Consider the following 27986-nt stretch of genomic DNA (forward strand, 5'->3'; position numbering starts at 1 on the left):
TTCTTTCCCCACATGAACAACACCCCAAGGCATTTTGTTATCCTGTCTTAGAATTGATAGGAAAACCAATATTCTTTTTTTTTTTTTAATCACCTTGGCGTACTGTAAACTACATTGCAGCTGAGTCAGTGTGTTATTGAATAATAACAAGAAGTTTGTCAGAGCTCATTGATTGGTTTCCTCCTCTTTGTATTTTGGCTTTTTATGGTCTCAGCACAGTCAGTGATTTCCTAGAGGAAACTGCAACATCACTGCAGCTAGTTTTGCTTGGCACTATTTGTCGAAAAAGAAGAGAATGAGGGAGCTTTTATTAAAGGATAACTAGACAGCTATTGATGTTCCACCCTTACTGCCAGCTAATGGTGCACTGATGATGTTATCATGTACAGGTGTACTATACTGTAGTTGGTTGATATCATTCATTTCAGTAGCAGGGGTGTTAAAATAGCTCACTCTGTCAGACAGAAGCATGTTTGTCTATGAGGTAGATGATGACAGTCCAAGCAAGCAAGATTTATCATATTTTTAAAGGTTGAAAAATAAGGTTAAAATGTACAGTAATGTAATTGTATAGAATCTGTGATAACAATTGAAAATGTCATGTAGCCAAATGAAAACTAATCATGTCTTGCCTATTAAAAATCTATTTTTTACACAGTGCAGAGATACCTGCTTTTCATAATTACAGTAATTACAAATTGGAACCTAAGGCAATTTATAAGGTGCACTTAAGTGATTTTAATATGCCAGTGTAATCAATTTGATTAATCTCATAGTAATCTTATAAATGTTTAAACATCCACCTCATATTACACCAATACCGCATCTAAAATAGTCAATACTGCTAGAATAAAAATCCCAAACCTCAAGTTAAAATTAAACATAGGCCAAATTATTTTTCATTTAAGTAGACAACTCTCTCCCTGCGCTATATTTTGGCTTTAGTCTGCAATTCCAGATGTCAGCCAGAAGGTTTTTCTTCGCCAATTTCTTTGCTTACAAGAGTACACCCGCCTGCTGTGTGTAAGGTTACTGAGTTTCACATGAGGGGGGCGTCTGAAGCTTCAGGTCCCCCCGGGGGCCCCCCCTCCCCCCTTTTCCAGGTCAATGGGAGGGGGTCAGTGAGTCTTTTGTCTGCACGTGCACTTGGCAAATCAGCAAACAAAAAAAAAAAAAAAAAAGAAAAAAAAAAAGAAAGAAAGACTGGAACGCCAGTTGCACACCGCATGAGCTACCGTGGTACCACGTAATGGCATGCTCTCTCGGGCTTCAATCACGTTTAGAAAATGTATCTGCGCCAGTGTCACACAGGCAAACGGGTCGGAGATTCATGCGATAAGCTGTTGAGGATGAAATAGTGCTGTGGTGCTCCTTGGAAGCAGGCCAGTGTCTTTGAGAGAGAACGTTTAGCGGGGAGATGGGATGTCTTGGCACCGTGGAACTGTTTGCTTATTTGCACTGAGGGAAAAGAGAGGAAGGGCTGTGTCTGACTGAATTCCAGTGATCAACATTTCAGCACGGACGACATACAATACGATGGAAATGATGCTGCAGCCTTTTTAGGCCGTAGTCCTCCCGGACTGGATTTTTATTTTTATGTCAGATGTTTGATTAATTAGGAATCAATCGACATCTTTGTTGTGTAGTTTCATCCTGGTGAGACCCTGAAATCCAAAGGTAACGTTTTACCGTTTGTTTGCATTCATGCCCAGTATGTACCTCAGAACACACAGTGTTCAGTTACTCATTGTTGCTAAGTTATTTACTGCTGTTAATAATAATAATAATAATAATAATACTATAGTAAGTAATACACATGGAATTGGAAGAATGAGCATTCCTATTTGGTTGACTGTAGCTTCTTAAATTTATTGCGGCAGAACAGGAATAATAATTCCTCGGTAGCTGAGAAATATTTTCTCCAGCAGAGGCAGCCAATCGCTGTAGCGTGTGAATTTTAAACTTGGTTTGGATTTGGGTGCGAAAGGGACATGTTTTAAAAATGATTATTTTGAAGTTCTGCAGCTACGTTTTTATTACTGATTGCACTTATTCTCAATATCATGGCATTTGTATGCTACTGTAATGTATCATTGTATCATTTTGTATGGTTATAGTGTTTGATTTTTATTTATTTATTTATTTTTGCCAGTGGAGTACTGTATTTTTATTGGCTGCTTGAAATGACTTCTGTATTGGCAAGTCTTTTTCAAGATAAAACGCTTGTGTTTCGGATAGACCCATCATCACCACATAAGATTCTTTGGCTTGATATCGATGTATTTACAGTAGCGCAACTGTGTTCATGGAATAGCGCTACAGTAGTACCTGCAGTGCAGTATCTTTGTAGATTTGTTTGTTCTGCCATGTCTCTGAGTCTGGAGATAGTGTGTTAATTACTACTTACTAGATGTTGAGTACTTTTAGTAGTTTTATTTTATTTTTTTAAATTTTTTAAATACAGTATTACATTTAGTTGTTGTGTTGCTGTGCTGTGTCAGAGCCCTAATGAATGCATGCAATTGCCAATGGTATGTAAAGCAAGGGAAAGCAAAACAATTGGCCAAAACCATTGGTCACTGATACCAGTGGACATTGGTGTTCCATGATTAAAGACACATACAGTATGTGAAGACAAGATCACATTCCAGTTTGAACATTTGGTTCTGTACTGTACTGTAGTGTAAGCTTCCATCCAGTAGTGACTACACCACAGTTTAGCTCAGTCAGGCTGGTGCTGGTGTGGTCTGTACAGCACTGTAATAGTACATTTAGGCAGTAGTGGACATTACATTGTAGTATTATTGTTCTGTGTTACAGCTATGATGCTTAAGAGTCTAGAAGTGGCTTGCAACTGGGTTTTAATTTGCCAATCTGTACAAGCAAACGAAAGTACTGTAACATTTGGTCATTTTTTGTTGTTATTGTTGTTTTTTTGTTACTATTACTAGTCTTAATTACATTTCCTTAAGTAGTGCTATGACTGGAACAATGCTGTGTTCAATTCACAAAGGAAACTATTTAGACAGTGCCACACCAGTACTGAGTCAGGTAATGTATTTTATTCTGCCTGAGAGGGGGGAGAGGGTGGGGGGAGTGCGGGGAGTGCAGTTGGTTACAGTCCCTGTCCCACCTTTCAGCATTGTCTTCAGTTATGTTAATGGTGAAAAAAACAAAAGGTAAACCAAAAAAAAAAAACAAAAAAAAAACTGTAATTTAAGCTCACTGTTTTGGACAGAATTGCTAAGTGAAAGAACTGCAAAACAAACTCAGGCTGACTTTACACAGTCTAACTGTTTAACTTTTAAAATGATTTAAACAACACTGATTGTAGCTTGAAGCATGTCCCAGGCTTCAACACAAACACACCAAGAATGTCACAGTTTGCTGTTGGAACAGTGGAAGAGAAATGGCTAAGCAACGTTTACTAGGGAACATTCCACAGTCTGGGGATGCATTCAGTCCTCCCAGTTACTCATTGTAGCTAAAGACAAGATACATGGTTTACTGGTATGGCTAAAAGAGCTGTACAAAGCAACTGTTAGACTTCTAGACGCAGTGCTTCTAAGGGAGGGATCAACTGTGTAAATATTTATACAGGAGCCTCCATTCAAAATTATAAACCGGAGGTGTGATGGTTATTTGAAATTATTTGAATGGGTATTTTCAGATATACTGTATATGGAGATATAACGTGTTGCTTTTGGAACTTTATAACACGTTCCTCTGGGAAATGGAAACTTCATCCTTAAAGTAATTGTAGGAAAATAGTTGCATAAAATGTCTCCACCACACACATCTCATTTTATAGGTCTTAAATGTATAGTTTAAAAAAAAATGTATAGTAAAAAAAAAAAAACTCAACACTTTGTTATAGCAAATATGAATTTTAATTTCCAAACATGAAATCTATTTCTACACTATGTTGGAAGCCATGCTTGGTGACAGTCTTGTATTGTATTGAAAATTGTCCCTACCCCTTCAGTGGCTTCTTTCCTGTCAATAACCAATCGGCTGCCTACCCAATTGACTGACATGCTTTCAGCCGGTAACATTCTTTGACCTAGAAGACATGCTGTTGACCCAGGAAGTGCAAATAAGCATAGAAAGTGAGAGCTTCCGTTAACCTAAAGCAGTACTTAGCTACAATTACTTTAAAGATATGACCCTGGGTGAACATGGAAAGCAGTTTACATTGTTTTGAAGACCATCTTTGAATTGAAATTGAAATGTGCTTTGTGTGGTTAAAGCTAGTTTTAATCATTACACTTCTGGTGTAGTGAAGCCTGATCTTGCCCAGCTTTTATCTGGTTAACCTTAAAGCTGTGTCTCTCAGTCATATTCACTTCTACACTAAAATATGATTATTTACAACATTCTTCCTTAGTTTAGCCTTGTGTGTGAACATGAAAAATATTCAATTATGTTTTCTATTTTATATTCAAGATAGAGACTCCAGTATTGCACTACTTGCTAAACTGGAATAGTGTTTTCTGGAGAATGTATTGTGCACTGGTGACCAGCTGACATTTTGTAATAGATTTTGCTTGATTAAGGATTTCCTTAAGGGAGGATGTCAGAACTTTAGAATTGCCAAAAGCTCCCGACATGCACAGGAAGTGACCGTTATTGGGACCATTGTTGGTGCACTGAAAAATGTCAGCATGATGACAGCTGTAATTTAAAGTAGGCATACATAGGAATGCAAGTATCTTCCTTGCAGACCAAGATGGCCCATTCTGTCCGACTTAAAGATATTTGCAATTGCGTTGTAAATAGATCATGAAGAGAATATTGACGGACAGTTTATTCAGCAGCCAGAAAAAAAAAAGTACTGTACTGTCCTTTCAATTGCTGAGGGTTGAGTCAAGTAAAAGTATAGTGGCATGGAGTTTTAATTTTAGCAGGGCTACTAACATGCCATTATAAACCAAGACTAATTTAGCAGGGTTCTTCTTTTGTATGTGATACTTCAAGAAGGTGCATAGCCTCTTGTGACACATTATCAATTTCTTGTTTTAATCATGTTGCCAGAAAATATATCTGGGTAGCAGGGAGAGTTATTTTCCCAGGGCTGTTCTGAAGATAGAGTATGTGAGTGTATTTAAGCGCTCAAGCCAGCAATTACAAACTTGGGGAGAATTGACATTCTTGTCACGCTGCCTCGACCTAATTGTCGGTTGATTTTCATGCTGAGCTCTGAGGCTAATCTCCTCTGTCTTTCTCTTCCAGATGACTGAGGGGCGTCGATGTCAAGTGCACCTTCTCGATGACAGGAAGCTCGAACTTCTTGTGCAGGTATTTTTATTTTCTTTTAGAACTGTTTTGATTTCATCCCTGGTTGTTTTGTTTCCATGGAGATAACTGGTGTGTAATCGTGTCAAAAATACTTTAGGTAGCCTATCTGTTTAGCTTATATACAGTGGTTTGAAGAAGTATTCATCCCCTACCAATAATGTCACATTTTGTTGAATTACAAATAATGTATGCACAGTTTTTCATTCAAAGCTGTAGTGGTTAAACTGAACAGTGTTATATGAGGAGGAGGAGGTTAAATGTCAGCAAAACTTGCAAAAAAAATAAAAGTACAACATGAAATTTACTGGTTGCATAAGTATTCAGCCCCAGAAGTCAGTACTTTGTAGAAGCACCTTTTGCAGCAATTACTGCTATGAGTCTTTTTGGATAGGTCTCTACTAGCTTTGCACAGTAGGATGGTGAAATGTTGCTCATTCTTCACGGGAAAATTGCTCTAGTTCTGATAAGTTTGTTGGAGGTCATCGATGGACTGCAATCTTCAAGTAAATTTTCAATTGGATTTAATTCAAGACATTGACTGGGCCACTCAAGAACATTAATTCTGTCCTTGTTTGGCTTTGTGCTTCGAGTCAATGTCGTGCTGAAATGTGAATTTCCTCCCCAGTTTCAAAGTCTTGGCTGAATCAAACAGGTTTTCCTCAAGGGTTCTCCTGTACTTCATTCCATCCATTCTCCCCTCTATCCTGACAAGCTTTCCAGTCCCTGCTGAAGAGAAGCATCCCCATAACATAATGCTGCCACCACCATGCTTGATAGTGGGATCGTGTTGACTGGGTGATATGCAGTGTTGGGCTTGCGCCAGATGTAACGCTTGGAATTTAGACCGATAAGTTAAATTGTTGTCTCATCTGACCACAAAACCTTTTTCCACGTCTGCAGTATCATCTGCTTGCTTTTTCGCAAACTCCATACGTGCTTTAAGATGAGGCTTTTTGAGTAACAGCTTCTTTTTTGCCACCTGATCTGGGTAGTATCTGGGTGGTATGATGCATCTTCCACTTCTTAATGATGGACTTCACTGTGCTGAAAGGGATAATCAGCGCCTTTGAAATTTTCTTGTACCCTTCTCCTACTATGCTTCTCTACCACTTTATCCCTGACTTGTTTCGAAAGCTCCTTGGTCCTCCTGGTTGCTTTGTTGGATCACTATGTGAGTTGCAGCTTGAAAGTCTTTATATACCTGAGGGAAATTATCTACAAGTTAAACCACTGAGTACACACAGGCTGAAACCATTTCACTAATTTTGTGACCTTTCAAACAAATAATTTGCACCTGAGCTGATTTAGGGCTGCAGTAGCAAAGGGGCTGAATACTTATGTAACTGAGATTATCTGTTTTTCTCTGTAAATCTTACTTATTTATTTTCTATGTGCATTTTTTAACTTTATCAATGTGGAGTAGTTCGTTTAGATTCCTAATGTAGAAGTCTAATTTGAAAGCTTCATAGCGTATGCTCAGGTGCCAATAAAATGTGAAAACTTTGTAGGGGTGAATACTTCTGCAAACCACTATAGATAAAAAAAAATTCAGCAGGATAATCCCTTGAAGTTGGAATATCTACAGTAGTTTCTGATGCTATCCTGCATTGCTAAAAAAAAAAAAAGTGGAACATTGAAAAAAGCTTTCCATTTTTAACCATATTTAGGGTGGCTGCAATTAAAATTGCAGCTATGTGTCTTTGCTTTAGTGTTCAGCCTTACATACCTTCTTATAAAACAAACTGTTTTCACATGGGAGTGTTCCTTTGACTCTTTTGAAAAGTCACCCCTCTCCTTTTACCATTTCTCTCCAAACTGTGATGTTTGTACACATGTGGTAGGTCTAATCACTACAGTACCTTCACTCGCTGTACTTCCCATAGAAGCAGTTAATTCATTTAACAACTATTCTCAAGTCTAAAAACTGCAGTTTAACAAAACGTTCCCAAGGCATTCAATGAGAATACTTCAGTGGCTTATTCTCCAGTGTCTTGTGGCTTTCACCTCTAGAGACCTGGGCTTGAATTCAGGTCCAGTCAACAGTGACAGTCTCATGGTCTCAATTATGCCCTGAATGGACAGTATTTCGCATCACACAACCATTTTATGTACAGTGTGATTAGTATTCTCTGTTTGCATTTCCCATGAGATGCTCTCTGCAGCCTGAGGGCGTATTTACTCTAGGCAGTCAAAGCTAATACAAAGTGTAAAATCTGACTTCATGGATCAGTTTGGTAAGGGCTTATTATGTTTGAATCCTGGCAATTCGTTTAGATCTCATTGTGATTACAGTGTATGTCTGCAGTTATGGTATGTGGATTTGCAGGTATGCCCCGGAGGGTAAAATAGCAGTTCCTTCCTGCATTTTCCTTCCTGTGCATTCCTTCTGTGTGCAAGGATATTGCTTTTGCAGGCAAAATGATTGAGGGCTGGATTTCAAGTTTTTGTGCCATGAACAGTAGAGAAAGTAGAACTACAGTAACATTGTAGGCAATATTGAACAGATTTCATAATTAATGCATTGTGTGTCTGCATTCTGTACATTAAAATGCAAGGAGATGTTGAAATGATTATAAATACAGTATAATCGGTATAATATAATCGGTACAGTATAATCGTAAATCTCGAAAAACTACTCACTTCTAAATCTTTTCTTCTAAATACAGTATAATCATAAATCTCGAAAAACTACTCACTTCTAAATCTTTTGTAGTCATTTTTGTATTACTTTAGTATAAATACATGTTAATTTGGATTCATATGTTGTTTTTTTCTGACTTTATGTGAACGAAAAGACACACATTTGCCCGTTTTCCCATTGGAAATAGTGATATTTTGAAATATCACTGTCCTGGTCACAAAAGCAAAGTTTGTGGGGAATAATAGCCATTTTCTATACTTTTGAGGCATAAGCAATTAGGAAATAACACTTACTACCCAGGAACAAAAATTGTGTTACATAGTGTAATGCATCTAACACCTAAGGAGGTTCAGTGACTTGTTCATAGTCACACACAGTGAGTCAGTGGTTGAGAAAGGATTTGAACCGGGGACCTTCTGGTTACAAGCCCTTTTCTTTAACCACTGGACCACCCCACCTCCAATATGCTGTTATGCAAATGTTTAACAGCTGGTGTTTTTAATGGGATGGATGTTGTTTTTCCAGTGTTTCTAAGGGGCAAGTGTACTGTAAATGCATGTATAATGTATTCTTACTGTATGAATTATTTAAATTGCATTAATGTCTAAGTTTGGTCAAAAAGAGGTATTTAATTGCACACTGAGGTCCTGTAACTTCATTAAAGTTGCAAGGCCAATAGGAGTGCATTTAGATTGGACCCTAAGCATTTAGTTAATAATACCTATGATTTGTCAATAAATTTTATAAAATGTTAAACAGAGATACTGCTCTCTGATTGGTGAGTCATGTGTTGCACCCATTGAAACATTTCCATTCACCCCTTCCATTACAAAAAAAACATTTACTACACCTAAGGACTTTTCAGTATTAGCAGACGAGTCAGGAAAAAGATTAAAACACTAACATTCAATGAAAAAACTCCCACAATGAATCAAAGAAGTCATAGAATGGTGTATGAGGACTTTAATGATACACTGTCCTGCACATTCAAATAGATGTACAAATCATTCAATAAGATCTGATGTCACTGCTGTTCATGTTCTCACTAAAGTTGGCCTTCAAACACGATAAACATGACTATAATGGTTCACAGAAAATAAGTCATCCATGAGAAGCTACTGGCAAGTGAGCCATAAAGAAAGAGATATGCATTTTTAGCAACTGTTCTTAATAATCAATCCAGTATTTTCCAGTAAAATGTAATTTTGTATTAAAAATGCACATGGGATCAACAGTTTGTAAAATAATACTTCGCCTGAAGATTATTTTTTAAAACTGCAGAAGGACACACCAATGAAAATCATTATCAAGCGTGTACCTAATTAGTATGTTTGTAAGCAGCGACGGTAAATGCAGTTTTACAATCGAATTTGGTACTCTGGGCTGTTGAGATATGCTGAAATGTCACAAAGGTTGTGGGGTTAGAGTCAATCCGCCTGCGGTCTCATGCCTTATAACAAATGGGATTTAAAGGCTTTTTACTGTCTAGTATAGATTGTTTACATGTACTTTAAAGCTAGTTTCCAATTGGTAAACAATAGTTACTTACAGAATAACATGTGATTATGGCAATATGTATTGCCCCTGGCCGCTTGTGAGTGTTGCTTCTTTTTGAATTTGTTACTCCTCAAACTGTTTTTGTAACATTAAAAGCTTTGTATAGTAGTCTCCTAAAGCTTTATGTTGTTTTATTATTATTATTGTTATTATTTTTTTAAATAGTACAGTAACAATTATGGACAAATACCCTTAGCTTGCAATAAGGCATAGGCCCTACATGTTCTTTTTTTCTATCCTTCGTGCTCCAAATGTACCTTTAAAAACCAGTGTGTTGCACGGCACCCTTCTGTCTACCAGCTGGCAAACCCTTCCTGCTAAGAAAGCTTTTGTCTGAGCCACTGATAAATAATAAAATCAGGGCTGAGGCAGCAATATTTTTGTTTTGTGTGAAATACCTTTAATGATTTGAGGAGAGATTGTAATCACAGATGCTTTACTATTGTTGAAATGATAATGACTTTAGGTCATGAATTCTCATTGTATGACCATTAAGGGCTAAGTGTTTTGTTGAGGGGGTTAAGGAGGGAAGGAGGGGAGGAGGGGAGGGGCTTGCTGTATGCGCTGCTTATATGGGCCATAGAGCCTTCTGAATGTTTAGTAATAGTATCAACTCTAATTACCACTAGGAACCACTCACTAATGCAAATGTTGCCTAATTGTTATCCTTCACTAGCTAATATAAGTGGATTAATGGAATGGTCTCGGTGTCGTCTCTTTTAGAAGACAACATGTGTTCAATCCCTGGCTACAGTTACATGTGCCTTGAAACAAGTCTATGGGTAATACCCTGTGGCAGACTGGCCACCTGTCTGCAGTAGGATATGTCAATTGTCTTTGGTTAAGAAAAGCAGTGGACCAAGAGCTCTCTGTTTATAACTCCTAGGTCATAGAATTTTTTGGGAGAGAAGATGTACAATGGCAGCAGTGGGGGAGCCTTTTGTAATACAGCAGTGAAAAATGTTCCCTAGTCTACTCTGCATGCGCCCTAGGGCTAAAGCAGTACAAAAGAGTGTTTGAAAACGTTATTTTAGATCTACTACAAAGGTGTGATACTGTAGCATAGGACAGCTGTGGAGTTGGATCCTTATCATACAGACAACTTTATCTTACTGGTCTTGTTGTCAAGCATTGTAATGCAGGTTCCACAGTGTCAATCATAATGCTTTCTTCTTCTGCTACATGTCTAACACCCAACAGATGTAAAATGTATTTTAATCTTATAACTTAAGACACTTGCCAAAATAAAGCTTTCGTTTGTATGAGCACAACACGAAATCTGAACACATCAGCTTTTGCTGTTTTTTTGCAGAGCAGGCTCTTTGAGTTCTTGACAATTTAATGCTAGTTTAGGGTGTAATGTATCCCTTTGGTGGTTACGTTGAACCTGCACAAAATAACAACAGAGGCTTTTCACATCACACCGTCTATCTTAATTCAGACAATTTAATTATATATTTGAATGAGACTTTTTTTGCCTTCCACTCAAAGTGGAGTGAACTCTTCTTTATGTCTTCACATCCAGAACCAATTTTATCAGGATATGGCACATTGTAGGACTCCAAAGGGTACACACAAGGTAATGAAGCAGAAACAGTCTTTCGTTTCCTGCATTGGAAAGGGTTCAATTGACTTGCAAAATTGAAGGTAATACTATACTGCAGGAAAAAAATCTTGCACTCTGCATAATAAAGCAAAATGTCTACCCTAAGAAAATGACTTGGTCTCCCAGTTCCTGGCCTGTCATTGACAGAGTGTGTCTGGTTATACTGTCTCGCCAGGTTTGAAATTTCTGGCTGTGAGCACCCAAGACGGCGAGCCACAGTACACTGCCTAGTCCAACCTCCCAACATGCCGATTGTGCGAAGGTGCTGCTCTCTTGACAGACGTGGAATATTTTTTTTTTTTTCTGTGATTTTCTTCATTGCTTTTATTCAAGCTTGCAATTCAACAGCTGTAATCACTCCCTAGCCAGTGTCCAAACAACTGTCTCACTAATTAGGTGATTAAGTGCATCTGCTTCAGTCATAGCCACTCAAGCAGGTCATGGTCAAGGGTGAATGATCGAGTGATTACAAAGAAACCAAAAACATTTCATCAGTGTCCATTTATAGACCGGTACCTTATATTTTTCAAAAATGAATGTGTTATAATAGTGATAAGTTTCTTTTGATGCTCTGTATATTATTGCATTTTTATTACTGACAAGTACAGTCAATCTGATGTGTAAGATATATGACTAACTCTTTCTGACAGTTTGAATGTAGCGTAAATTCAGTGTCTGTTACACTGTCATATTGTATTAATGCTATCGGCAAATGTAATAGAACATTCATTGAACATTCAATCACAGTAACAAAGTGCTTTTGGAGGTGTGTTTTATTTTTCTTCTCTTTAGCCACTCATGACATTTTTATTTTTTTTAATGTATTTATTTATTTATTTATTTTATCTGCAGTTGATTTGGAAGACAATGAACTGCCGCACTTCAAAGGTTTTCTATTCTGATAGATAAATGGGTTTCGTGAGCTGTCCAATTTGATTACCTGGCCAGAGCAAGCCCCATCTTTCACTCACTGTGAAACAGCTGTGAAACATTCGAAAAATAATAAAGTAGAACTGTGCCTTCCATGGTGAAATTGCCTTTATAAAGCCTGCTGTCATGTAAAGAAAGCTGCACTGTTGCAGACTGACGGTACTGCATGAACGGGTTTGTGTTCTGTGTTTCACAGTACTACTGTGTATTTGGTTTTTGGCAGATTGACAGCCCTCAATCTTTTGTTTTTGTTTATTTACATTTCACGTGACAAAGAAAAGAAGCATATTCATAAAGTGTGGTTACCAGGTGTGTACCTTTAGCAATGTATAAAAGTTACACATGTGAAAATCTAAGTTTAGCATTTCATGCTAAAAAGGTTTTTGATAAACTGGTATGCATAAACACTCGTAGATGCAGTAAACTTGTTGCCTAAAGAGCGTGGCCCAATACTGCGTGTTGCAGTAGGAGAGCAAAAATGTCAAACTGCTTTTTTCAGTAGAATAGTGTGTAAAACCATGTCTGACAATACTGTTTCACTTTCTGATTTTCTTTGCAATGGCATATTAGTGGATATTACTTCTTGCCATTAAAAGTAACTGTTGTATATCTGTACCTGTGATTTTGAGATATTAATGAAACTACAGGTGTTTTGGTATTATTTTTTAATCTGAGCTACTTTACTGTAAATTAATAAACAAAATGGTAAGAATCACTTCTTTGCTCTCTGACTGGTTACAAGATTGGTGTTGCCAATAAGGGGCTTTGTAAGACCACTATTGTCGCACAAGAAGTACTTTTACCTTTTCTGGTGTCTGACTGGTTATACTAAATCAATTAAATGGTTTAGACATGGTGATTTGACTTTTTCAAGAGAAAAGTCAATTACTGCCATTTGCAGAAACATTTGCTGCAAGCATACAGTTATTAACTTACTTTATCATATTAAGAAGAGCGAGGAGATTCCCCAGTGGAAAATATGCCCTTTAGGTAGTGTCCCATTCCTATTGATAGTTAATTAACATTTATGTCATTTAATCCATGGGTGAAAGCAGTACAAAGTGTGAGTTATTCTAGCTAGTATGCAGTAAGACTAGTCACTTAGCAATAAACAAACCTGACTGATCCGATCATGGTTAAAACAGAACCTGCCCAGTATGATATTGTGACACTACACTAACATGTTGATCTGTTTTACAGATGAGTGCATGCCATTTTTGCTTATTCAGTTGAATAATTATGCATGTTTCAATTGTCCCCCTATGTGTTTTGTAATGTTTATTCTGCTGCCTGCAAATAAGCCAGTTTTAAATAGATATTGCATCTCAATGCAGCATCTGACAAATACAAATATCTGTACCTTGGAACATTCTTTAGATTTCCAGACACAGTTGTATCCTTGAACTGTAAGCATTTACCCATGTAAATAAAATGCATTCCACGCCAGCTCAACCAGAAAAGGGACATTTGTTGCCTGTCTGTCTCAGATTATCCTAGAACAATTCACCTCGGGGTTTTCAGACACGCCGAGTTCAGAAATGATAGCCATTCTTTTTTAAAAATTTCCCCTTCGACCTGTGACCTTGCAAAGGTCAACCTAAGGTGAGAAAGGGATCTTGACCATAAAGGAATTACCCTGGGTGCAGTTTAGATGCTACCATCATGTGTAGCACCTCGTTCTATTCGGAATGACTGGGACCAGAAAACAATACTAGCAGCACCCTACTCACTTCTGGCAAATTGCCAGACAAGGGGTAACTGACAAGTTTTATTTGAATAGCATAATCCTTTACCCTGTAGGGGATGTTGGTCCTAAAATGTAAGTATTGCTGTAAGACCCTTAGGTATCAGTCTTCCAAATTATGTGAAAAACATTTGGTTTCAAGTCTCACCACTGGTCATTAAACCCCCTTGAAATTAGAATTTTTGCTATTTGTACCAAGTTTAGGCCGTAACAACTTGCGTGGGGGGACTCCAAAAAATCACCCTAAGATATGTTTGGATAGATGCTGATGAGAGCTACAAGCATCAAGCTAAATGTTATGGTGTCCAAGGATTTTGGATTTTTGGTAGATTTTTGAAGTTGCATTTGTCATGCATTCAGCATTGCTTATGGCCACTTTTGTGAGGCTGAAGTGCCACATAGTTCTATCCAAACTGGCTATTTCTTTAACTTTGCATTCTCTGAAGATTGATCTAGAGGAAAAAGTAACAGTATATGCTTCCACTTGGAGCTGAGGGGTTATGAACTTGCATGGGACTTGGGACTTCATTGTTACGATGACACATTTGAAATTACCAAAACCTTACTTAGTTGGGTTTTAAAATCTAAATTCATGGTTTTTCTTTAAAAGAAAAACTTCCCTGTTTAGAGCACTGTTTAAAGGGGACATTAAAAAAAAAAATGGCTATCATTTCTGAACTTGGTGTGTCTGAAAACCCTCGGGTGAATTTGTCTAGGCTAGTCTGAGACAAAACAGCACTGTTTGAGTTGGTATGGAATGACCCATTGGCATGAATAAGGTAGGTTTTAGTTCATGCACTACATAATTTGCGTTGTTCTTAACAATATGGTATATTTAGTGTATTTTGCTATAGTACTGTCAGTATCAGAGTCGTGATTGTTCTAAGCCATTTAGAAAAGGAAATTAATCTATTATTCACAAGGACTGCAGAAACGAAAGCTGCATGTGTTTGTGGTCCCAAGTGAGTAATGGTCATATTGGTCAAAAGGCGCTGTTCAGTGTTAAGATATGGAAACTGCAATTTAAATATCCTCCTCCATCCACTTCACTTCTTTTTGTTAATTTGTGATCCCAACGGAATGCCTCTGTCTGTCTGCCTGCATACATGCTTCAGAGTACACATTTGTAATTCTGAAATGCACCTCGTATGGATTCAGTTTTCAAGGTAATCCATTATTTTTTTATGTATCTAAAATTAAACCAAGTTAGTCCCATTTGCAGTATGTATAGTGCTGTGTTTTATTGACTCAAACGTAGAATTAAATGTTTATAACATTATGATGGTCTTTTGCAGGGCTATAAAGTCGAAAGTTACAGGCATCTTTTTATATCCTTAGTTATAAAAATCTATCCTGTGATTTTTTAAATTTTATTTAGTTATTTATATATTTATTTGTGTGTGTGTGTGTGTGTATGTATATATATATATATATATATATATATATAATATATATATATATATATATATATATTTTTTTTTTCTAATATTGTCACTCACATTATTAAGAACGGTGAATTATTATGAAAATGTTTCTACTATTAAGATTTGTAACTCCCAGTGTTGGTTGAGAAATTTGAGACTTGTTACTATTACTATTTGAATAATTCTGAATATATTTGAAATACCAAAAGTCCTGTTCTGTTCATTTCCTGCAGTACAATACAGCTGACAGGGATGAATTCAGCTAACACTGCTGTAACTCCACGTTAAAACACCCCACTCTGTGTTGGGCATCGTTGCATGAGATCATATGTGATTAAATTTAAACAGTGCTGTTGTCAATGCCATCCTGTGTTAGACACTGTACCATATCTATATCTTAAATGTGATTGTGTTGGAACTTGTGTAGTATTGAACAGATATTGATCTTAATTTAGAACAAGACCAGTTATTACCTGTTCTTTTTAAACATTTGTAGGGAAATGGGTTTGATGGGGTTAGCTTACTACTCCATCTACTAGCAGTTCACCAACCCTGCCGGCAGAGAAAAATATGTGTTTGAGAGTGGTAACTAAAGTGCAACTTGATGCTATACTGTGCAAAGTGAATCTAAACAAGCAGATTATCATTTTCTGCTTCATTCGTCACATCCTTTAGATCTCGTTGCCCTTTTTGCATTGAAGGAATTTAGCATTTCTTATATCCACTGGGAGCTGTGTTGCAGGGTGACGGATTAGTGGTTATGTTGTGATGTACCAGCTGTACTTTGAACTTTGGGAGCTCTATAGAGGCACAGGTGTGCTTTCACAAACAACAAGGAGAATACATTAGTAAAGATAACTGACATTTGAATATGGTTTGGTTGTTTTCTAGACTTATTTGGTATACTGTATGTGGGATATGATTGTATTTCAAAGAATGTCGTTGGTGGTCCTTCCTGGTACCTGATTACTTCATGTGTTGTGGTTGAATTCAGGAATAGAAGTAACATGTGAATGTATGCAAACACGTGTTATGCTAATGGTATGTGGTCAGTACATGGCACAAAGTGGTTTCAGACATTTGTTTTTTAGGTTACTTCTACTACTGCATACTGTATTAATGCAGAATTAGAAACAAAACAACAACCCATGATTTATAATTGTGAAGAAAGCAAAACCGTGATTTTTCTTAATGAACAGCACAGATGTATTGTTAGTATTGCAAGTTTTTGTGTGTGGCCAAGCTGCTTTATTTACAATTGTGTATTCATACTGTATCAACAGAAAGGGCCGTCAGCTGGGGTGGAAAGGCATTTTTTATACAAATGACAGGTTTTTGTGCCAGTTTTCATGCACTATTTTCAGAATATGTGGGTGTGCCAAGTCATTTTATGATTGGTGTGGGTCTTTTGTTGAGCTACAAAAAAATAAAAATATAAAAATAAAATGTAAAAACCTAGTCCTGGATAAAAACAGCAAGTTGTGGCATTTAATTTAATTATCCATAGAATAATTATTGCTTACATTTTAAGTGTTTACAGCCATATGTACTGTTCTGGGCAGTCCTTCTGTAGTATTTTATGCCAGCTGTTTACTGTTTCATCTTGCTGCAGCATCCCAGTCAAACACCAGTGCTTTGTAGTGACAAGCTTGCTGAGAGTTTTGGGAGTTGGATAGCTGCAGGTTCATTACTAGCTTCTATGGGTCAGTGTCAGCTGCTGATTTTCAGCCCGTTGTACTGTAGTATGGGAAAGTAAAACATTGTTTCATGTCTTTTTTTGTTTCTAGCCCAAACTCCTGGCGAAAGATCTGTTGGACCTGGTGGCTTCACATTTTAACCTGAAAGAAAAGGAATATTTTGGAATATCCTATACAGATGAAACGTAAGTAACCTCTGAGAGCCAGCGGTGTGAAGACCACTGTTAATTAAATAGGATATTACACTGAGACATCAAGATACGACTTTCTAATGAGGCACCCACTTAGCAATTGTCGGCTGGAATTACATGGCAGATAAGAAGAATTTGTACAAAAAAGTGCCACGCAATGCCTTAACCTTTCTATCCTAACACTTAGCAGGCCCAGGAGTTAATAAAATGAAGGTTACATTTAAATCTGAACCTCTTGTACTACATGGAAGAATTAGACTTGTATCATTTAATAAACAAGTCACACCAGTCATTTCTAGCCATAAAAGCAAAAGTGTAAGACTGGGATTAAAATAATCTTTATTCCTTTTTGAGATTATGGATGCTTTTAAATATATTCCCCGATATGATTATTTTTTAAGTTAATTGTCTTAGCGTGTGTGTCACAAACCTCAAATGTTAAAATGAGACAAAACTTAAGCAGTTGGGCCTGATGGCTGCAAGGAAACATAAAGACCTTTCTGTTATTCACTTCCCCGCCATCCTGTCAGAAATCTGCATCTAAGAAAAATGACTGAACTTCACATACTTTGCACGTTGACAGGAAGGTAGGGATTTTTTTTTTTTTTCTTAAACAATGGTGTGAATCGCTTATGCATGCAACACACCCAAAGGAAAGCCATCAAATTTATAGTTCTACAGAACAATATTGCACATGTCAAATTTCATATGTTACACTGCTTAATATTTTACAAGCATTAAAGCTAAGTATGTCACACAGACCGACCACTTTAATCATAAGAAAATATATGTGTGTTTACAATGACCTGTTTCAATACTGTACACCTTTGAGCATACCAAAGCAACAACAACAATGTTAAAGTATTTCTATATTGCCGAGTTACTTACAGCACCACTACTGGAACACTCCGCAATGTGTTTCTTCTGAGCTTACACATTGTTTAATAACAAAGTAGTGGTCTTATGATAGGTGTTCAGCACATTGTGCATAATAATTGTGTATCTAATACAAAACTGCCTTTTTTAAATTGAAGTTGCAGATAAAACTACAGCATTCAAAATTAAGTGCAGTACATTAAATGCGCTCTTGTGTTTGCTCTGAAAGGCAATACATTCTTGCATTAATTGGAGCTGGCTTTACCTGAGGAATTAAAATGAGGCTGCTACAGGGTGGAATTACTTGCTAATAGTGCAGTAACAGGAGTCATCCTTTACTCCTCATGTATTGAATTTCTGGAAGTTGCACACCGCTTGCAGTTTCTATTTTTACATAAAATGTCTTGTCGCATTTCTTGCTGCAGCCCGTTGTGTTATAAATTCTGTTTAGCTTTGCGGGTTGTGAAGGTCCTAGCCTTTCACTGAATATATAGGCTATAGTATCATAGCCACACTTTGCTGTGGATTTATTAAACATGATGAACCAAAGTAGAAAAAACAATAAATATGTACATTTAAAATGTAGATATAATAAAGGGTACTGGGTTCCCTGTATATACCCCATGCTGACACAGAAGATTAAATTTCCCTGGCAGTGTTCTGGATGTGCTGCCACAATTGATGAATAATTAAAAGTTTGCATAAATGTTGTCATGCTTTCACAGAACAGAATAGTGACAGATAACAACCATCTGTTCTGTTCTACTGCTACAGGTAACTGTGCTGCTCATTCTACATAAACAACACTAGTACTGTACAGAATCAAATTAATTCATACTATAAATGTCTGACATATTGTACTGTCTGCACACACTGCTCTGTGTAATGTAACCATATGGCCACCTTGTCTGCTGTAAATTAACTTTATGGAATATAATAATAATATTTAGACTAGGGGTGAAATAACTTTGTGCTAGATCTTTTGCTCTGATTAGACCCTTCTAAGAAAGATATAGAACAGGTCTTTCTAGGCAGGAGAGACTTTCTACTGGGAATTATTAAAATCTTAATGTCCTTGCTACCCATTTTGGTAGATTCTGGAAGACAGCAGTTTGTTACCCCTGTAGCACCTTGACATGTGTGCTGTGATCACCAAATTTCCATTTCCACACACACACACACACACACACACACACACAAAGTCCTTTTGGTCTGTAGGTAGACAGACTGCAGCAGTCTGGATTTAACAAATGTGAGTGTACTGGCCAACTGTGCCTCGATCTCCCAGAATCGTCAGATCCTAGAACAAGTCCCTGTCATCTACTGTGAGTGTGCTGAGAACATTAGGCATTGGACTCGATGCAGTACATATATTTTTTTATTTTCTTTTTGCAGGGGCCACTTTAGCTGGTTGCAGCTTGATCGCCGAGTACTGGAACATGACTTCCCCAAAAAGTCAGGACCGGTTACGCTGTACTTCTGTGTCAGGTTTGTAGTCTCATTATGTGGTACAATTTGTAACCTGTCCCTTTTTTATGTAGGGAACAGTGTTTTGTCAATACATGTATGTTTTCAGTATTTCATAGTTTCTCAGGATTGAACAGTGCATGTGATAGTGTTTGATAGCTGTGTTTGTTTGACAATGAGTTAGTCAGTGCGTTTACATGAGTATAAGAATTCTGATATTTTTAGGAAAACTAATTCCAATTTCAAAAGCCATGTAAACACAGTTTTCGGAAAATGTATCGGAATATTCTGAAAGTCAGTTTTCGGAAAACAGCACCTAGAAATTTCCGATTAAATTCCGAAAACTAACAACATGTATATCATGTAAACACTCTTTTCGGTATATATATTGTGCTTGTGCACACTTTGACCCTTTTCTCCTGCACGTGGTTTTAGAAAACAGAGAAAATAATAATAATCTGTAGTCAGTCTGCATGCATCCATTTGTCTAGTTAGGGATAAAGTAATACATTTGTTAAAGTCCGTATGTATTTGTTAATAGCCCATACTGGAACAGTAAATGTTTTCCAGTTTTAAAATGACGTAATAATTTAAAATAATGTCTGCAAAATAAACTGGTAATATAGAACAGGATGAGCTGTTGGAAAGGCTGATTGCACATTGTGGGGAATCTGAACAGAGGTATAAGATAGTAATCTTTGAATTTAAGACCTGATAAAGCACTTGAGTTATTGGATTGGTCTCCTCTCTGTCGCAGAAATGCCCGGTCTCCAAATCATACTTAGGCTGCTACAGTACTTTGTATCCTGCGCTTTCCGAAAACTTCAATCCATGTATACAGTTGAATTCAAATTAGATTTTCCATCGTTAATCATGTAAACACAGAAAAGTGATGTTTTAAGAAAATCAGTTTTCTGATTCAGTTTTCAGAAAACATTAGTTTTTGGAAAACGCTTTGTCATGTAAACAAACTGGCTGTTACACTTTCAAACAGGATTTTCTCAGTTATTTCAAAGTTTCAGCTTGCTAGCCAACATCACAAAGACTGACTAGTAAGAGCATTGATGCATTTGAACAAACACTCTTGACACTGAGTACATTGTCTGGAATTAATGCATATGTCGATTTATATTTGAAATTAAATAGTTGAGTTTGTCTTTGTGGGACACATATTTTTTATGTGAAAAATGGACCATTGTAGTATTTGTGTTAGGATATTGTCAGAGCTTTCAGTGTACTGCAGAAATATTCTTTTTATCTAAGAATGCAAATTATGTTTTTTAACCACATCATGCCATTAGAGAATGCTGTAAGACAGTGGCATTATAACTTTGACCTGCTGTTCTCAGTGTCCTAGGATTTCGACTTTTAAACAACTGACAGCCGTGTTGCTGTTGTCATGGTGCAGACACTAGTGTTCCACATTGACTGCAGACTCTGAGGAACTGCGAATGTGCTCAGTGTACTGAACACCCTGTTAACACCACCGCTGCTAGGTGGTGGTGGAAAGCATGTCTGTAGCTAGACTGAATCTAGGAAGCACTTACTGCATGCCAGGGAGAAAAATAAGATATCGTATGATTGGTTTTTGTTGTCTGAAACGAGACCTGAATTACAGCACATGCCCTATTAAGCCTTCAGTTCAGTAAGAAATGTCTATACTCCAAATATATGTAGTACACATATTAAGTCATGCATCATTACCCTATACACTTTGTTATGGTGTTTTATTTTAATACTGTAGTATTTGTATTATTCTTTATTGGTTTTATCACAAATGAAGATGTAAATGCACGTTTCTTCAAGGAAGTGGATTAAGTAAGTATTGTTCTGCAAACTAGGACAATTGGAGCAAGCATGTGTGCAAACATGAAAATGATGTCTTGACCCCAGAGTTAAATTCCTGCACAAGAGTACTCCAGATCATTAGTATTGCTTTCATTAATCTCCGTTTTATGACAAGCATGTTAATTGCAGCAAACAGAAGCTCTGTCCTAGGACAAGCTAAATGTAGATGCAGAATTAGTATCCTTATCAGCTTATGCTGTTTATGTCAGAGGAGTCTGTGTGGAATACTAAACAAAAAAAAATGAAGCTTTGAGATTTTGGTGGTGTATGTATATACCATCGTGCTTTAATTTAAACCTCTTAAGTTCTAGAAATCAGGTGCGCCGACCTCACAGTAATCAATAAACTATATAATTTCAGATGTCCGCACTCATGAACAAAAAACGACAAGATTATGCCAGAATGTCTTCATCTCTTTATTTTTTATTCATTGACTGTGAATGTTTACTGTTCAACCTCCATAGTCAATGAATAGAAGAAAAAAATATATAGTTTGAAATATATATAACCGGAAGGGATTCTGTTAATGTAACACAGAACGTGAATGGGAAGAGAAAACCACAGTGTTCTAGCATTATGAAGAGGCTTAAGAACAAACCTCAATGAAAACTCAAATGTCAGAAAGAACTTGTAAAAATAGTTTTCTGGATCTTCCAGATCACAACGTCCTTCTAAAAACTGTTTTTAGAGTATTCTGTGCAATATTTAACTAATCTCCCTGCAATAAGTACAAACCCTGAATGTGCTTTCTGAGTATCAGCAGTGCAATGATCTTTTCATCAAATTACACGTGATTGACAGAAGACGCTTGACTATACTGAGGTCTGTCAATTAGACCAGCAAATAGTTTTATTGATCTGTCTGTCAGTCTTATTTAAATCTTATATTTTAATTATTTTCTCACAGTACAAATAAGTGATTGATTTATTTTCTTAATTATGACTCTCAGATTACTTTTAGTAGTCAGTGTTGTAAACATGAACGGTCATGCAGCTGACAGCTCGCAATGTCTTTACTTTATTGTGCAAGCTGGTCAAAGCTTTCCCATGATTGTTGCTGAATAATTGCACATAACTACTGTATCTACTGCATCACATGAGGCATCATGTGATTTTACTATTTTGTTTAGCCTGATATTTTGTGTTCCAAAAAAAATACTTCAGAAGACCCACTTCAAGATGATTATGTAGGTTGTGTAAGGATCACAGTAGCCAAGGGCAGTCTGAGCTGTAGGCCTAGTTTTTTTGTAAGTCTTTGCATTATGGTGGTTCCACATAATGATGTTCATAACACTTTGTTTAGTGCCAGCTACTGGAAGCTGAAAGGGCCCAATACTAGTTACATGATTTATAGGGCTTTCATGTTTTTTTTTTTTTTTTTTTTTTGGCATTTATGTTTTTAATGGCAAATGTAATGGAAAATATTGTGAAATAAAACAGCAGCAATATAACATGTTGTAATTAAATGTGTTTAATTGAGTAAGTCCACTACAGTAGAGAGGATAGTACACTCTCAAGGTTTGCTTGTTTTTTTGGAAACATTGAGTTGATTGATGGAATTAAACCATAAATCAAATAGTTCACATTATTGAATAGTTGACTGAGAATTGTAAACTTGGTTGCTATTCTGGAAGGAGAATCCGCCCATAACCAGTAAGTCATTAGCAAGCGCATAAAAGCTGTGTGTGTTATTCTTTCTTGTCGCTCTTTTTGTTTCGGCCGCTCAGTCAAGCGCTGGAAAGCCGAAATGGGAGTAGACCGCTTAGAGCCAGGAGCAAGGGCTACCCTCAGCCAAGGATTTCCTGAGGTTTCCCCCTAAAAAAATGTAAAATATGTGAGTAGGGGTTTTTTACTTACTTGAGTGCTGAGCGGTTCGTATTTAGTAGTTCTGCGGGATGCATGGTCAGGTTGGAGAGGCCGGGCTCTCTCCCTCGGTGCAGTCATGCTCTACGGGACAGGCTGTGTCACAGCTGATGATTTTCATTAAATTCAGTATTTGGGGGTTAGGTGGCAGATTGCCACTGTGGACCATGGTTTGGCGGCCTTGTTTTTTCGGGGAGAGGTGGCTACAGCCACTTCTTATCTGCGGCACTGGGATGCATGTAACTGTTCATGTTTTTCTAGGCGGCCTCATGCAGGTAGCCGTCAGGCACCCATGGATGAGGCCTCTGGCCAAATTTATATTTCACTCGGGCCCTGAGCGCCCTTCACAGTCCTAAATCATCTGCAATTGCAATCGCTATCATCATCATTCATTCAGTGCCATTCATTTAAGCAGGTTCACCGTGCTGAAAAGCTTTTTCAGTAAGTCCATATGATTTTATCAATATTTCATTTATTTTATGCTTTAGAAACCAAGCCGTCATTCAAAGAGATGCATTGAAATGATCGGTCAGATGCTGATAATAATGTGAGTGATTAGAGACTGCTTCTTAATCACTGAGATTTGGAATAAAATAAAGCCCCTTTTGTTTGAGATTATATGAAAGGAGACCATAATCTGCACCCTGATCTGCATAAAGATGACACATTCCTTGATGGTGTGCTTAAATGCCTGCTTTTTATAATGTAATTTAATGTAAATAGAACTCAGCTGTAGAATGCTCCAGTTTCTACAAGAAGATGGGTTTTATGTAAAATTGATTAGAGAACCATGTGTGTGGGCTTGCAAAGAGATGCCAAAATCCGTTTGGAGGAGCCTGCTCTTTGCACAAAAAAGATACATAGGACACATTTACTCCTTACAGTGTAATCCTAAAGATTTTAATTGTGCACCACAGATATGAAATAGTACTACATACCTGAGTGCTAACGAACCACGCTTGCATCAAAGTGAGCGAGCATAGGTGGGCCGAATGGCCTTTTCTCGTGCTAGAATTTCTTATGTACAATATAATAAAGTAAATGTTATCTTTAGATAGGTACAGTTCACACTGTTGCTCCAAATTTGTGCTGTCAAGTCATACCTGGCAAGGATAAACCACAGGTGCATTTATAGAGATTTTATAGCACCAAAAATCAACCTGGATTGCATCAGCCGTTTAGTTTTAGTGATTCCCAATAGTGTAAAAATGCACTGAACAATCCTTCTGTGAATTATCCCAGCAGGGTAGAGGTTGGTCAAACCCACTTCTAAGTCAAGTATAAAAATATTTTGGCTAATGTCTATTACAACAATGTGTGTAACTTGGGTAAAAACAGGATCCACAATTTGAATATTCCAAGCCTAGGTGAATGCCAAGTTCCTTCTTCTCCATATACAGTATCAGTAGCCTGGAGTAAATGACAGTGAAATGCAGAAAAGTCCCCCAGTGCTTGGTAAAGAACTAATGTGTCTGTAGATGCAGCTGCGAGTGTTAAGTTATACATAATAGAATATTAGCCTAAGCTTTCTTTACATAGAAAATGCAAACAAGTAACGCATAGTTTTGACTTACAGTTGCCATGACATATTAGTTATTATAAAAAAGAAGTTGCTGATTCACCGTTCACAGTAGTGCTTTGTGTTTGAAAGCAGGGACGTAATATGATTGTCTGTTGTCAATTACATTTTTTTTACGTTCTATATTTTGTTTCATGACCTTTTCACGGAAATCTCGTTTCCACTCGTATTTCGGCCTTGAATAGGTGGCATTAGACTGCGTTGATCTGTAATTGATTTTCATTTTTGATGTGGTTTGACCCAAGAGGTTATGTCTTTTTCATCTCTCGCCTGTGCAAACTCCTGTTCTATAACTATGTTGTGATCGAACTACAGTAGCTTTAAATGTCACTGCTGAATAAATAATCAGATATCATTGCATGAGTCTGAAAGGTTTACGTTTGTGCGTAAAACCATCAAGGCAGACAGTTGCTTCGCTAATGGAAGTTAGTACTATTTATAATTTTCACTTGGAGCCTTGATTTTATATGATTTCTAGTTGGAGATATGCTTTCCTGCATACAAATAATTTTCCTGGTATTAAAAATGTTGCTAGAGATCACTGATTTTAAATAGATTATAACTGATGTTACATTTATTTTAAACAGTGTTTCTGCTATACTGTAAACACATACTGTGTTTATTTTTTTGCATAAATATTGCCAGTGCATTTATTTATTTATTGAATATATTTAAATCAGAAGCCCCATTACTGTACAGTATATTGGAAAGAATAATACCATCTTAATTAAACAGCATAATTTCATTCTGAATAGAACGTTACTCTCCCGACTTTATCAGAATAAAAATGTTTTACCATTTTGCATTGAGATTACATTAAACCTTAGACCAGCTAATCAAGTGAGGCAGAGCTGTTAGGTGTGGAAACACACTACACAAGATTTTGTCAAACGTGTCAAAATGTTATAACTACAGTTTGAACTTGAAAATGAATATAGCCCATTGTGTCCTTTTGAATCTTAAAATAGATTTAATCAAATTCCTTTTTAAAAAATATAAACAATTAAAAACTATTGTTGTTGATGTATAGTTTTCATTTGAAAAGGTGTTTTTCAAGGACTGTGTTGCCTCCTGGCGATAGGAATGATTTGCATGACTAAGCACAAGCTCAATAGCACAACACACGATCCAACCCGTGTGTGGTATCAATTGGTAGCCTGACACTTGAGGACTGTCTACAGGATCTTATTTTGTGAAAAACAGACATTGAAATGTTTACAAACTGTTTAGGCATCTCCAAAAACAGATTTGTCTCTTTCATAGTGCAGCTTAGAAAAATATGCAGAGGTGCATTTAATTAATATCAAGAAGCAGAGGAAATGTGGAAGGTCAAGGTGAATTCAGTAATCTTGACGTTCCCTTATTGCTAAACCTGGGGACTACTGTACTTGCATCGCTGTTATGATTCCAGCGAGAGAAATGGGTTACTGTTACTCTTGCAAGTGATGATCTGCAAAGTTTACTTTGTTACCAGCAGTGCTGACAGTAAATCTCACTGACTGCTAAGATTACAGTGACCGGCTAACCTGCTTATTTCATATTCCTAATAAATGTATGCTTGTAAAATTCTGTTCTTGTCTTAGCTATGGTTAATGAAACACACCCACCCACATTGCATCGTCATGATATGTTTGTAGGGCTGTTTATATTCCATTATGAGGTTTTCTTTCCATAATATCGGCTTCTTCGGCCGTGACAGTCAGTGAAGTAGGGATTAGTGCTACAAGTATAATAACACTGTGTAACAAAAAAACAATTTTTTTTTTGTTCCTGGGTAGTAAGTGTTATTTCCTAATTGCTTATGCCTCAAAAGTATAGAACATGGCTATTATTCCCCACAAACTTTGCTTTTGTGACCAGGACAGTGATATTTCAAAATATCACTATTTCCAATGGGAAAATGGGAAAATTTTCTACAAAAGATTTAGAAGTGAGTAGTTTTTCGAGATTTACAATTATACTGTAAATACAGTATACTTGTAAATCTCGAAAACCTACTCACTTCTAAATCTTTTGTAGTCATCTTTGTATTACTTTAGTATAAATACATGTTAATTTGGATTCATATGTTGTTTTTTTCTGACTTTATGTGAACGAAAAGACACACATTTGCCCATTTCCCCATTGGAAATAATGATATTTTGAAATATCACTGTCCTGATCACAAAAGAAAAGTTTGTGGGGAATAATAGCCATTTTCTATACTTTTGAGGCATAAGCAATTAGGAAATAACACTTACTACCCAGGAACAAAAACTGTGTTACATAGCGTAATCTTTATATTGCACCTTTCATAGTGGACCACCATCACAAAGCACAAGGGGGTTAAGTGACTTGCTCGGTCACACAATGAGTCTGTGGCTGAGTTGGGATATGAACCGCAGACCTCCTAGTTACAAGTCTGTTTTTTTAACCACTGGAGCACACAACCTCCTATAACTGAATTGTTTACCTGTGTCGATATAACCTGTATGCAGACACTCCTGTCCTTTATTGCAGTTCTATACCGTTTTAATGTTGGAATGTATCAGTTACAAATTCAAATAGTTTTAAGTTTATGTCCTCTTCATTACTGGAAGATGCTTCTTTATACAGAAGCTTAGAGGTCATTGGCTGGTAGGAGAGGTGCATTCATGAATTCATTAAATGGCTGACTTTATTAATGGTTGATTTTATTTGTTATTGTGTATCATCATACTTAATGTAAAATGTAGGGCAGACCAATACAACATTTTTTTTTTTGCTGTCTGAGGACATCTAGTGGTCATTTGCAGCAAAATCACTGATTTGGAAATAGTGAGAGAAAGTGCTGTTTCTTTCCACTAACTAAAATATACTTTCACTTTTTATTTTTGGTCACTTGATGTCCCTTCTAAAGTTATATTGCGCTGACTCCGTTTCTTAATTAAACTCTTGGAAAAGTGTTGATTGTGAAACAGGATCACTCATTTTTCCCCCCTAACGAGTGAGACTATAATTCTGTTTCATTGATAACATAAAGAAAAAAAGGCAGCTCCTTATTTTAAATTCAAACCCGACACAAAAAGAGAGTTTAGTTAAATTGCTTTTCCCAGATTAAAATCGTAATAGTGTACAAAAAAATGTTATAACCTGTTTTGCAAATAATAGTTTCCCTTTAGTTAAATCAATGCTGTTTGTGTTTGTTTGAATTAAAAATAAGGAGTTGCCTCTCTCTCTCTCTCTCTCTCTCTCTCTCTCTCTCTCTCTCTCTCTCTCTCTCTCTCAATCATAGTCTCAATCAAGTT

At 36.8% G+C, this 27986-nt stretch overlaps 1 protein-coding gene across 6 annotated transcripts in view; it reads left to right on the plus strand.

The window, feature by feature from the left end:
• The window catches only part of LOC121318204 (FERM domain-containing protein 4A), a 138349-nt gene that overhangs the window by 65468 nt on the left and 44895 nt on the right, over nt 1-27986 (plus strand). For 5 of the 6 annotated variants that reach the window (XM_041254634.1, XM_041254633.1, XM_041254632.1 and 2 more), the window contains exons 2-4: nt 5233-5298; nt 16988-17082; nt 19360-19452. In XM_041254634.1, coding sequence (XP_041110568.1) covers nt 5233-5298; nt 16988-17082; nt 19360-19452 — 254 coding nt within the window. Of the gene's footprint in view, nt 1-1208; nt 1678-5232; nt 5299-16987; nt 17083-19359; nt 19453-27986 lie in introns of those variants that run through there. The other variant, XM_041254635.1, reaches the window with a different exon arrangement.

The sequence above is a fragment of the Polyodon spathula genome, chromosome 7, assembly GCF_017654505.1.
Source record: "Polyodon spathula isolate WHYD16114869_AA chromosome 7, ASM1765450v1, whole genome shotgun sequence".
Taxonomy (NCBI): Eukaryota; Metazoa; Chordata; class Actinopteri; order Acipenseriformes; family Polyodontidae; genus Polyodon; species Polyodon spathula.